Below are 12,248 nucleotides of genomic sequence, written 5' to 3'. Positions count from 1 at the left end.
TATATACTTTTAACAGTGTCCGCCCCCCCCCCCCGAAGAAAGTCTACCGCCCCCCCCCCTCGAAAATTTCAAGTGCCCCCCCCCCCGGAGAAAAAAGTCTGGAAGAAACACTGCTAGCAAACTATACGTACTAAGATTTATTTCCCTTGGTTTGATTCAATCAATACATAAAAATTTTAATCTGGTTCACCTCAGTACAATCTAAAATAGTCAATTTATTAAAGCGTTGTTTATGCTCATGACGTGAACACTCCTTTGTTCTTAGACTCGATTTAATATATTTAACACCAAAAGTAAATAGCGGTGTTTACTTGACAGCTTTTGCTAAGGATTTAAACCAAAAACAAGTTTTTTTTTTTGTTTTTTTTTGTTTTTTTTTTTTGCGATTTGATTTTTTTGTTGATAACGATTGATATGGGGTTTAATTCTATCTTCAGCTGTGGGGTTTTTTTTTAAATCAAGATCAATATTTTTATCAAGATCAATATTTTTATCAAGATTTTTTCATATTGCATTCACTTCGAGTTCGTAAGTAGGTTCATTAAATCATGATTTAGTAGAGAGGTTCTTACCTTGGGTGTATTAAGGGGCATATTAAAAAAGGACCAATTCACCTTTTTTTATGGGCACACGGTTTTTGAGACATGTAAAGTAGTAAGCTACCACTGGCTGTCAAGAAGGGAGATAAAGTAGAGTTTAACTAACTTTCTGATCTCAGCATATGTAGCGATATCATGTTCAGTACTAGGTGTCCATGAGATAACGATATTTTAACCATTCACATTAGTGTTTAGTCCAGTGTTACAATATGTTAATCGTTACAAATCGTGGAACAGTTCGTCGACAAGTGCCCCTTTAGGACATGAAAGGGAGAAATAGTTCATTCTGACCCATATAAAAGTACAGACCCATACAACAGTACTGACCCATACAACAAAACTGACCCATACAACAATACTGGCCCATACAACAATACTGACCCATACAACAATACTGACCCATACAACAATACTGACCCATACAACAATACTGACCCATACAACAATACTGACCCATACAACAATACTGACCCATACAACAATACTGACCCATACAACATTACTGACCCATACAACAATACTGACCCATAAAACAATACTGACCCATACAACAATACTGACCCATACAACAATACTGACCCATACAACAATACTGACCCATACAACAATACTGACCCATACAACAATACTGACCCATACAACATTACTGACCCATACAACAATACTGACCCATACAACAATACTGACCCGTACAACAATACTGACGTATACAACAATATTGGCGCATACAACGGTGCAGATAAATAAAACAATACTGACCCATACAACAATACTGACCCATACAACAATACTGACCCATACAACAATACTGACAAAAACAACATTACTGACCCATACAACAATACTGACCCATACAACAATACTGACCCATACAACAATACTGACCCATACAACAATACTGACCCATACAACAAAACTGACCCATACAACAATACTGACCCATACAACAATACTGACCCATACAACAATACTGACGTATACAACAATACTTAACAATACAACACTACTGGCCCATTCAACGTTGCGGATAAAAACAACAAGACAGGACCCATAAAACAGTCATCATCATTGTTTCCAGTTTGTGCCCAAGACAAATGGGGCAGAGTAATATGCCTATTAGAGCTGCGTAGACTTTCTGGTTAGCAGTCTAGCTCTCTACCGCTAGTCCAGGCCGTCCCATTCATACAACAATACTGAACTATACAGCATTACTGACCCATACAACAATACTGACCCATACTACAGTACTGAGGACAAACCCATTACATTCAATAGTACTGACCCATAAAACAATACTGACCCATACTATATTACTGACCCATACAACTATACTGACCCATACAACTATACTGACCATACAACAGCACTGACCCATACAACAATACTGACCCATACAACAGTACTGACCCATACAACAATACTGACCCATACAACTATACTGACCCATACAACAATACTGACCCATACAACAGTACTGACCCATACAACTATACTGCCCATACAACAGCACTGACCCATACAACAATACTGACCCATACTACAGTACTGAGGACAAACTTATTACATTCAATAGTACTGACCCATAAAACAATACTGACCCATAATATACTACTGACCGATTCAACTATACTGACTGATTCAACTATACTGACCCATACAATAGTACTGACCCATACAACAATACTGACCCATACAACAGACTGACCCATACAACTATACTGACCCATACAACAGTACTGACCCATACAACAGTACTGACCCATACAACAGTACTGACCCATACAACAGTACTGACCCATACAACTATACTGACCCATACAACAATACTGACCCATACAACAGTACTGACCCATACAACAGTACTGACCCATACAACAGTACTGACCCATACAACTATACTGACCCATACAACAATACTGACCCATACAACAGTACTGACCCATATATACTGACCCATACAACTATACTGACCCATACAATAGTACTGACCCATACAACAGACTGACCCATACAACAGTACTTACCCATAAAACTATACTGTTCATACAATAGTACTGACCCATACAACAAAACTGACCCATACAACTATACTGACCCATACAACAGTACTGAACTAAACAACTGTACAATGTTGGCGGCGAACAAAAAATAAAACAGTTCTTGCGTACTCTATACCATCATTCTAAATTCTACATCAACTACACCCCTGTATCATTTACATCCAGTTTATCACCAAGTCAAAAATCATTTAGTTGAAACAAATTTGATTAAACTATTACCGCATGTGTACTCTCTCCTTATCTATTTACACAAACTTGCTTTTTCTATCCCAACTTCGTTCATACGTTGTATGTGTCGATATCTTATCACTGCAAGGGATTCAGATGATTTATTGTCGGGTTTACATGGATGTATAAATTCTGCAAAATTCGCTTCGTTTTAGTTGTCAATCAGCAAAGGTACTTCAACTTCTAGTATTGAAGAAGAACTTTGAAAGATTACACGGTTTATAGGGTAAGTTGGTTGTGCAAGGTATGTTACGCAACATATCAGGTGTTTGTCAGTTTTTAAGGTGGCTGGTTTGGGACTTATCCTTGGTTGTGTTCTGTTCTTACTTAAGTCATTTGCTGTTTATTTTAAAACATACACAGCTAAACTTCGCTATAAACATTTCTTTTATCGTCCCACCAGCAGAGATAGTGAAATAATCATGTATTATTTAGCAGCCATCTTTCTGATGTCCTGTTTAGCTTTAGGCTCGGGTAAGTAGCAAAGTACAATTGTTATGATGTGTATTTGATCAGGGTATGTTGGTGCCAGTGGCGTAGGCAGGGGGGGTTAGGGGGGGGGTCATAACCCCCCCCCCCCATAGACCCCTCGGTATATATAAAAAGTATGAGGGGGGGTGCAAATCGAAAGTTTGAGGGGGGGGGGGGTGCAAATTGAAAGTTTGAGGGGGGGGTGCAAATCGAAAGTTTGAGGGGGGGTGTGCAAATCGAAAGTTTGAGGGGGGGGGGTGCAAATCGAAAGTTTGTCCCCGGGTAAAAATTGGAAACCCCCCCCCCCCCCCCCCTTGAGATGATCCTGGCTACGCCACTGGTTGGTGCGAAAGATATAATGACGTTTTGTGTAGAGAGTTGTTGCTGTTCTTTGGGTCTGAGGTTTTGTCTTGATCGTTAATGTAAGATTGTTTGACCAGTGTGACTCAATAGGGAAATTGATTTCGGACTAGACAGTAAACGGATGATAGTTGTAAACGAAATGGATGAGTCCAGTAGCCGAATAAGTATCGAAAGTAGAAAACCATTTGCATCTTGTCAAGTAATTGTCACCTGTATCGATAAAAGGTGTAATAGCATAATGACTGGTTGTGGTAGTGGTATTCTCACATGGTAGTGGTAATCTCACATGGTAGTGGTATTCTCACATGGTAGTGGTAATCTCACATGGTAGTGGTATTCTCACATGGTAGTGGTAATCTAACATGGTAGTGGTATTCTCACATGGTAGTGGTATTCTCACATGGTAGTGGTATTCTCACATGGTAGTGGTAATCTCAGATGGTAGTGGTATTCTCACATGGTAGTGGTAATCTCACATGGTAGTGGTATTCTCACATGGTAGTGGTATTCTCTCATGGTAGTGGTAATCTCACATGGTAGTGGTATTCTTAGATAGTAGTAGTATTCCCATATGGTAGTATGATTCTCACATGGTAGTAGTATTCTCATATGGTAGTGATATTCTTACATGGTAGTGGTATTCTCACATGGTAGTAGTATTCTCAAATGGTAATGGTATTCTCACATGGAGGTGATATTATCACATAGTAGTGGTATGCTATAATGGTAGTGGTACTCTCATATGGTAGTGGTATTCTCACATGGAGGTGGTATTATAACATAGTAGTGGTATCCTATAATGGTAGTGGTAATCTCACATGGTAGTAAATCAAGTCTGGATCAATCCTCTCACAACTATGACAACAATAGAAACGGTTTTTTTATCCTACAATGCACAATGTAAAAACATTTTTAAAAAATCGTAGCCAAAACAAAAATTCTTTAAAAATGTCAAGAGAAAAAAGCAAAACCATGTTGGTTCACTTTTTAAACAAATGCTCCACTATCACATAGAAAGACCATTTCACCGAAAAAAAATGCCATTCTACTTTAGGTTTTTTTTTTTTTTTTTACTACCCCAGACATCTTTTATCTCTCCACACCACGTAAAAACACCAATTAAAAAAAACACTTAAATTTTCAGGTCTAACATATTAAAAAAAATGAAATAAGACGTTTTGTATTATGTATAAGTAAACCATTTTTAATAAATTAAAGTAACTATGTGTAAATTTAAAAATCACACATTCCTTCCGCTAGGCCAAAAAATTCTCCAATGCTAAGCTGATCCTGTTGACGCCACATTCGTCTCACTCCCCACGAATAATACCAAGGATTAGACCGTTTTTTATCCCTCCACCTTCAGTTCTATCATCAACATTCTAAAAGTTGTTGCCACACTGAAACTCGTTACTCTAAAACACAGATGTTCTCAGTCATAATATATATATATAGCGACACTTAGTTTTCGAATATACGAGAATCCTTTTTTTATTCCGCATCAGCTAATTCTTATTCATACCTTGATAAATATTAGCCCAGGATAAAAAATTCAAGCCCACCGCATTCTGTGCCCCCAACGCCGAACAAGCTGATCCAACCAGCAAATGTTACTGTAAGCCTGGCTTCAAAGGCGACGGTGACCTGTGTTGTGGCCCTAAAGGTCAGTAGTTTATACTTTCTTTTTCTAACAGTTGATCTCAAGTAAATAATTTTAAAAATAAATAGAGGGGATGGAAGCAGGCGTTGTTACTGAAATAGCAATATAAACAGAAAGTGATGTTTCAACGCCAAGGGTAGAATATAGTCCAAGTAGAGACAGTGCAAGTGACGTAGCGAGGTCGGGTGTCACCCGGTGCGGCATCTGATGGTGTCGACCCCCCCCCCGTAAGAATATATATATATATATATATATATATATATATATATATATATATATACATATATATATATATATATATACATATATATATACATATATATATATATATATATAATATATATATATATATATATATATATATATATATATATATATATATATATATATATATATATATATATATGAAGGGGATGTTTTAAGCTTTTGATTAGAACCTGTCTTGTGTTCTAACTAACTTGTATGCAATAAGCACTAAAGTATCATTGAAATTACACTCATAGAGTCTATTCCATTACAACACACTATTCTGGTATTAGCGACACTAAACTGGTAATAAAGACACCATACTTGTAATAAAGAGCTACTTAAATTACTTGTTTACCACATCCTTAGCTAATTTCACTGTTACTGCGTTGATTTACTTTCCGTCGGACTGAAAAAAACCCAGAGACAACATATTAAAGAAACGTGTAGTTTTTTTCTGTTTTCTGTAGATGAAGGCGTGTGTATTCTCCGTTATGACCCGATTCTAAGGCCCGTGGACGGCAAGAAAACATGGGTGCACTACCCCTGTACACACAGCGTTGCCACGGTAACGAAGACTGTCAACAATCTGGCGTGCGAGATCAAAGTCTACACAGCCGTCAACTACACTAAGTAAGGATGTAAAAGGGTTACTTGTGGTAGTGAATTAGTGTTTGGGTGATAGTACTGTAGTGTTTGTCTGATGGTTGCGTAGAAGGAGATTTTAATGACTGTGGTAGTTATGTCGTGGCTATGTTGTAGTTACTTTGTGGCTATATGGTACTTATACTGTAACAATGTGGTAATTATACAGTAGCAATGTGGTAGTTAATCTATAGCTATATGATAGTCATGTAGTGGAAATGTGGTAGTTACATTGTGGCTATATGGTAGTTACACAGTAACAATGTGGTAGTTAATCTATAGCTATATGATAGTTATGTAGTGGCAATGTGTTAGTTACATTGTGGCGATATGGTAATTATACAGTAGAAATGCGGTGTTATACAGTAGCAATGTGGTAGTTACTTTGTGGCGGTAATTTAAAGTTTTAGCGTAATCAATACGGCGAAAGCAGTAATGTGCGGGGGAGGTAACTGATAAATATATTTGTTTAAATAAGTATATTTAAGTCAAATTGTACAAAATATAACAGATAATTGATTTAAAATAACAATCAATGACCAAAACAATTTAAAATATCATGAAACTAACTTTAAACAAGGTGTTTGAAATAAATATTAGTAAATATAAACTGCGGCTCTTTCCAAACAAAATTTAGAGAAGATTCCCTTGATAAAATGTATATTTGTATATATAGTGTGTTGACTGTGTTGTTTAATATATATATATAGCTGTCTTGTTTAATGTAAGTAGGACAATGGGCCGCCTCCTTGTCTTTAATCTCAGTTGAAATGAAGGCTATGTACGTATGAACATCCTAGACCTAAAAATATTTGGGAGGTCCAACATTTAAACCCTTTGTACTGATTAACTTGTTATTATTAGGTCGTCCATATTCCTTATAAATGCTTTTAGTGACGATTAGGGGAGAGGTAAATCATCCGGAAAAGTGTGACGTCATTTATGGACAATCCATTTAAGTCTAGTTGTTTGCTTTGTCTGTAGACATTAGTCTTCAGCCTACAATTTTTCTGAATTAAGCTTATTGTTTTTATGAACATAGGTTTAATTCGTTACATTTGAAATTTACATTTTTTTTTGCTTTGTTTGCTATTATACACAGATTGTTTGGCGTTCACGTGGTGCGCAATTCTTTCCTCTAGGAGATTCTATTCTATTTTTAAAAGTTTAAGTAATTAAAAAATCGATTAAAAATCATGTCCATATCCCAAGTTGCCATCCCCCGTAGTGTTATATAAGAATATTCGAGAAAGTTTAGGGGAGATCACTCCCGGTTAATTGTTTTGCACGATTAAAATACTTTCTCAATACTTCGTGTACGAGAAAGTAAAAATGAAAACATGAAATAAAAATAGCAAACAAACAATAACAATCAACTGAAACTAATATTTAAATTATATCTACATTTGAGTTACATTAAATTATCCTCAGCTTCGGCACCCAATACGATGATCGTCTGTCTGTATCCATTCAAATAGGCAAGGAAACTTACTACTTTCAAATTTCTAACGGAATAGTTACCGACCTGCCGGTAAGTTTTTGTGTGTTTCTGATTTTAGAAGGAAAAACCTCCTAAACATGTTTTTTTCCCGTATTTACTGTAAGCTGTACTTTTTATAACGGACACTTCGACTTTTCACAACAAACGATAAAAATGAGAAGCATTACATTAAAAATGTAGAGAAGTAAATAACCGAAAAATAGTTTTCAATAGTTAAAATTACTTTGGTCTGTGGACCTACAAGAACATTGGTCGACTACAAAAACACGTTAGCATAAATATCAAACTTTGATTTTGTTTCTTTTTTAACTTTTCTCCCCTCCCCCCCCCCCCTACGTTCATATATTACACCATAGCACATCTCTTTTAAAATTTTACCAACACAAATTTCATTATTCGAACTAGTAAAATTAGAAATTTTAATATGCGAATTTCAAGCATTCGAAATAGAAGCAACCGTTGTTTAAGTAACACATTTTCAAATATCCATTATTTTTAAAAAACATTCAGTTTTAAAGTGCGAAAATTAAGTAAGCTAAGTAAATTATATATATATAAATAACCAAACGGAACTAAAGCCATTTTTACATAAACGATATCGCAAAAATCAAACTGTTAAATCACCCAAAGATTAACAAAATGAACTTAACAAAATTGAAATAACCATAGTTTAAATTACCAAATTAAAATTTACCTAAAATTTAAATTACCAAAATTTAAATAACCAAACTTTAAAAAACCAAACTTTAAATAGTCAAACTTAAAATAAGCAAATCTTAAATAATCAAAATCTAAACAATCACAATTTATCAATCTAAATGTTATTGCACAGAACCACGCCAGACTTGCCCTAAGCAGAGCTGGAGACTTGTCCACCTATGTCAAGAAATCAAGCGAGGGCGTTGAGGAATTTGGTCTGCTCTACAACACAGTTCAGAAAAGATGGCGAATCACAGCATGTGGTGGAGAGGTGGTTTTCAGAGAGCCTTTCAATGACGGCGTCTTGGTTCAGGTGAGGTTTCGTAGTTACACAAATAAGTAGGCACAGAAAAGATTTCAGCTCTCTTGGATTGTATGCGTTCAGAACGAAGTTCGTTTTTAATAGACAGTTCTGTACATTACATAATGATATTTGATAATGAGCACTGGATAAAATATTTTAATATTTTCTTCAAAAAAACACCTTTTTTTAGTCTTTATTTATAAGAAGTATTAAAGGAAAATGTTTCGAATTTTGTAAGAATATAGAAATAAAGCATACAAAATTGAATTTTCATTCTATATTTTAATGCGAGCAAAAGTGAATCAGTCCTTTTTATGTTTAATTTATGCGGGTTTTGTTGTGATAAAATAAAAGTTTTGTTTTTTTTTGTAAGTGGAAAAATAAATTATTGTATATAACCAGGAAAAACCTCAAGTACACGATTAAAAAAAAAACATTTTTAGTGTAGATATAAATTTAATTTTATCCTTACAATTTTTTGCAGGAGAAATCCCCAGGGATCTGTGTGATTGCTCCCCCTGAGGATATTGTTGGCTCAGTGGACAGCGGCAACATCTGCAACCTGAACGGCAAGTACCTGGTCGCCCCCTACACCTCCACCACCTCCAAGCTGCTGGCTGACATCGTCCTGGGCTACAAGAACATCCCGGCTGTGGTCAACCTGGAGTAAGTCCAGTTCTAGATCTATGTCCTGTGTTGTTTCAGTTTGATGGGTGGTTTAGTTGTCTTTTTTTCAAATCTAGTTACACTATCATGGTCTATGCGGTAGAGCGCTAGGCTGCTATCCCGAACGTCCATAGTTCAAATCCGGGTCCAAGTCAGTATAACGTCCCTTAGTCCACCTAGCTTTGATGAGTACTTTACTCATGTTAGGGAAAGAAAAAGATTCCTTTGAAACGACGAGGTCAAGAAAAACACATGAACTCTACTTCATCTGCTCAATGAATCGTTAGGTTAAAAGCGGATTCTTTACTTAATAAGTTCTGGGATTTTTTGTTTACGTTTTATATTTGTTTATAGTTATGTGTGCTTAGGTAGACCCAGAACAAAATTTATTCAGCAAATTCTGTTGGTATTTTATTAATGAATATTAATAGTGTTCAAAATCTATCAAGACACTAAAATATATATTCAGACTTTGCAGTTCTATTCGCCATGAAAACCAGGGAAATCTTTGGAGGTTTTAAACTGTTTACACCTCATAAACTTTTATTTTTGCCTAAAAGATAAGTTAAATCTGAACTGCAAAAAAATTACTCTTTTGGAAAAACCATTTGTTTCAAGTTATACGTTCTAAAAAAAGTACCTAATCTCACTTACACCAACAAATGTGCCCTATTTACCACCACTCCCCCTACCTCCCCCAGCCCCCTGCCCATACGACAGACCTGCACCGACCTGGCCGCCGTGTTCCAAGCCTGCAGTGAGGACAAGAGGGTCGAGGCCCTGGACAAGTGCTCGGCCCTCATCTCCAGCCACAGGGAGCGGAAGTGTTTCTATGACAACCACGGCGCCGACATCACCAAGGGGTTCAAGGACTGCGTCAGTGTCGTCTGCAACAAGGACCAGGACGCGTGAGTACTTATTTCAGACCAACGGTTTCTTAGTTGTATTTTCGTGTGACAAGATCCTACTTCTATAGCAAGAGACTTGGGTTTCTAAAAGTCAACTTTGTTCATGCAGAAGGTGCACCGTCAAAACGACCCTCGACAAAACGGCTTCGTCAAAACGGCCCCGTCAATATGACCCCGTCAAATCGACCCGCGACTAAACGACCCAGTCAAAAGGGCCCCAACATATTGTCTCCCGTAAAATGGGCTCCGGTCTAATTGACTGGTGATAGGCTCCCGACAAAAGGCTCAGGACATATTGGCTCACGACAAATCGGCTTCCGATATAATTGCTATCGACATATGGAGCCTAAAAGACGGGAGCCTATTTGTCGGAAGCTGATATGACGGGTCTATTAGTCGCTGGCCCAATAATTCTCACCCGTCCCCTCTTTCTACAATAATTTCACTGAGTTCAATTTATGTATACAACATACTATTATTATTAAGAAATACAGGTCACATATATCTACAATATATATGTATATATGTTTTAAACCTAGAATAAATTCGCAACAGCTTTCATATAATAAATACGTTCGTTAAATTAAATTACCATTACTCTAATCTACGATTACAAAAGTACCACAAGCAGATCTTAACATAATGTTAACGATATAAATATTGTGTCTACTGTTTCAGCTGTTTAAGATTACAAATGTACCACATACAGATCTTATGACAATGTTAACGATATAAATATTGTGTCTACTGTTTCAGCTGTTTAAGATTACAAATGTACCACATATAGATCTTATCACAATGTTAACGATATAAATATCGTGCCTACTGTTTCAGCTGTTCCCAATTACAAATGTACCACATACAGATCTTATGTTAACGATATAAATATCGTGTCTACTGTTTCAGCTGTTCCCGCTTGGAGTCAAGCCCAGCAGTAAAAAATTGTCTGAACAATCTCTCCGCCTGCCGTCAATGGCTGTAGTCACGTGATTGAGGCGTCGCACGTGGTACTCTCCACACCAACCACACGTCAACAAATTTTAACACTAGAAAAATGTTGTTAGAATAATTGATTTCATTTTATTTTAAAGACCCAATTAAAATGTAGGATGGTTGATTAAAACTAAATTTTAAAATATTGGCACAAAGCAAATAGAAATTATGTGATAAAATATTATCAATTATCAAATTGATTTTAAATTACAATAAAAGACGTGTAGGAATTTAAATTTGAATTTTTCTTTGTTCTTTGTTTTACTATGTCTTCTTCTTTTTCGTTCTTAATCTAGTGTTGGAAGGGATTTCCTCAAATAAAATTAAGGATAAGTGTCAACTGGTTATGCGCTCCGATTTCAGCCTGCTTTTTTTTTTTGCTTTGATAAACTTCGTCCAGCAAAGAACACATTACAATGCAGCAGTTGCTTCGAACTCGAGACGTTTCGGTTTAGCAACCATGAGCTTTTAATAACTCGACCACGCCGACACCCGTTCTACATCCTATTTCTGTAGACTATTATTTTCATCGTCCCCACCCCTAATGTAGTGTTTGTGAAATGTGATTAACTTATTAGTGAAACAAACATCCAATACCGTAACGTCTGACCAATTTGCAGATTTCTCATGTAACATTAAACATTTGCCGTTAACTTCGACAGAGTAAACGTTTAAACATGGCATTGTTGCAGAGGCGTAGCAACCCTACCTGGCGCCCGGGGACAAACTTTCAATTTGGCAACCCCCTTGGGAGCAAATTTGCACTCCCCCCTCAACTTTCCGATTTGCACCCCCCCCCTTCAAACTGCAAAAATGGCAGCAAAATTGACATTTCAATTTGTTTTTACAATCCATTTTGGCGCCGACCTACCTGCCCCCCCCCCATCGCTACGCCTCTGCATTGT

At 36.6% G+C, this 12,248-nt stretch overlaps 1 protein-coding gene across 2 annotated transcripts; it reads left to right on the top strand.

The window, feature by feature from the left end:
* Nucleotides 1-2,983: 2,983 nt before the first annotated feature.
* On the top strand, nt 2,984-11,583 carry LOC131929702 (uncharacterized). Of its 2 annotated transcripts, none has more exons than XM_059286082.1 (9): nt 2,984-3,113; nt 3,291-3,361; nt 5,259-5,384; nt 6,098-6,260; nt 7,704-7,803; nt 8,606-8,785; nt 9,261-9,442; nt 10,144-10,350; nt 11,257-11,583. In XM_059286082.1, the coding sequence occupies exons 2-9, from the start codon at nt 3,310-3,312 to the stop codon at nt 11,330-11,332; spliced, it is 1,086 nt and encodes a 361-aa protein (XP_059142065.1). In that variant the 5' UTR covers nt 2,984-3,113; nt 3,291-3,309; the 3' UTR covers nt 11,333-11,583. The 2 variants fall into 2 exon arrangements, with proteins under 2 accessions (XP_059142065.1, XP_059142144.1); XM_059286161.1 differs by having other exon boundaries at nt 2,986-3,113; nt 3,294-3,361.
* Nucleotides 11,584-12,248: the final 665 nt, after the last annotated feature.

The sequence above is a fragment of the Physella acuta genome, unplaced genomic scaffold, assembly GCF_028476545.2.
Source record: "Physella acuta isolate Inbredline_101_S28 unplaced genomic scaffold, ASM2847654v3 ptg000009l, whole genome shotgun sequence".
In the NCBI taxonomy this organism is placed as follows: domain Eukaryota; kingdom Metazoa; phylum Mollusca; class Gastropoda; family Physidae; genus Physella; species Physella acuta.
This window is presented reverse-complemented; position numbering and strand designations above follow the sequence as displayed.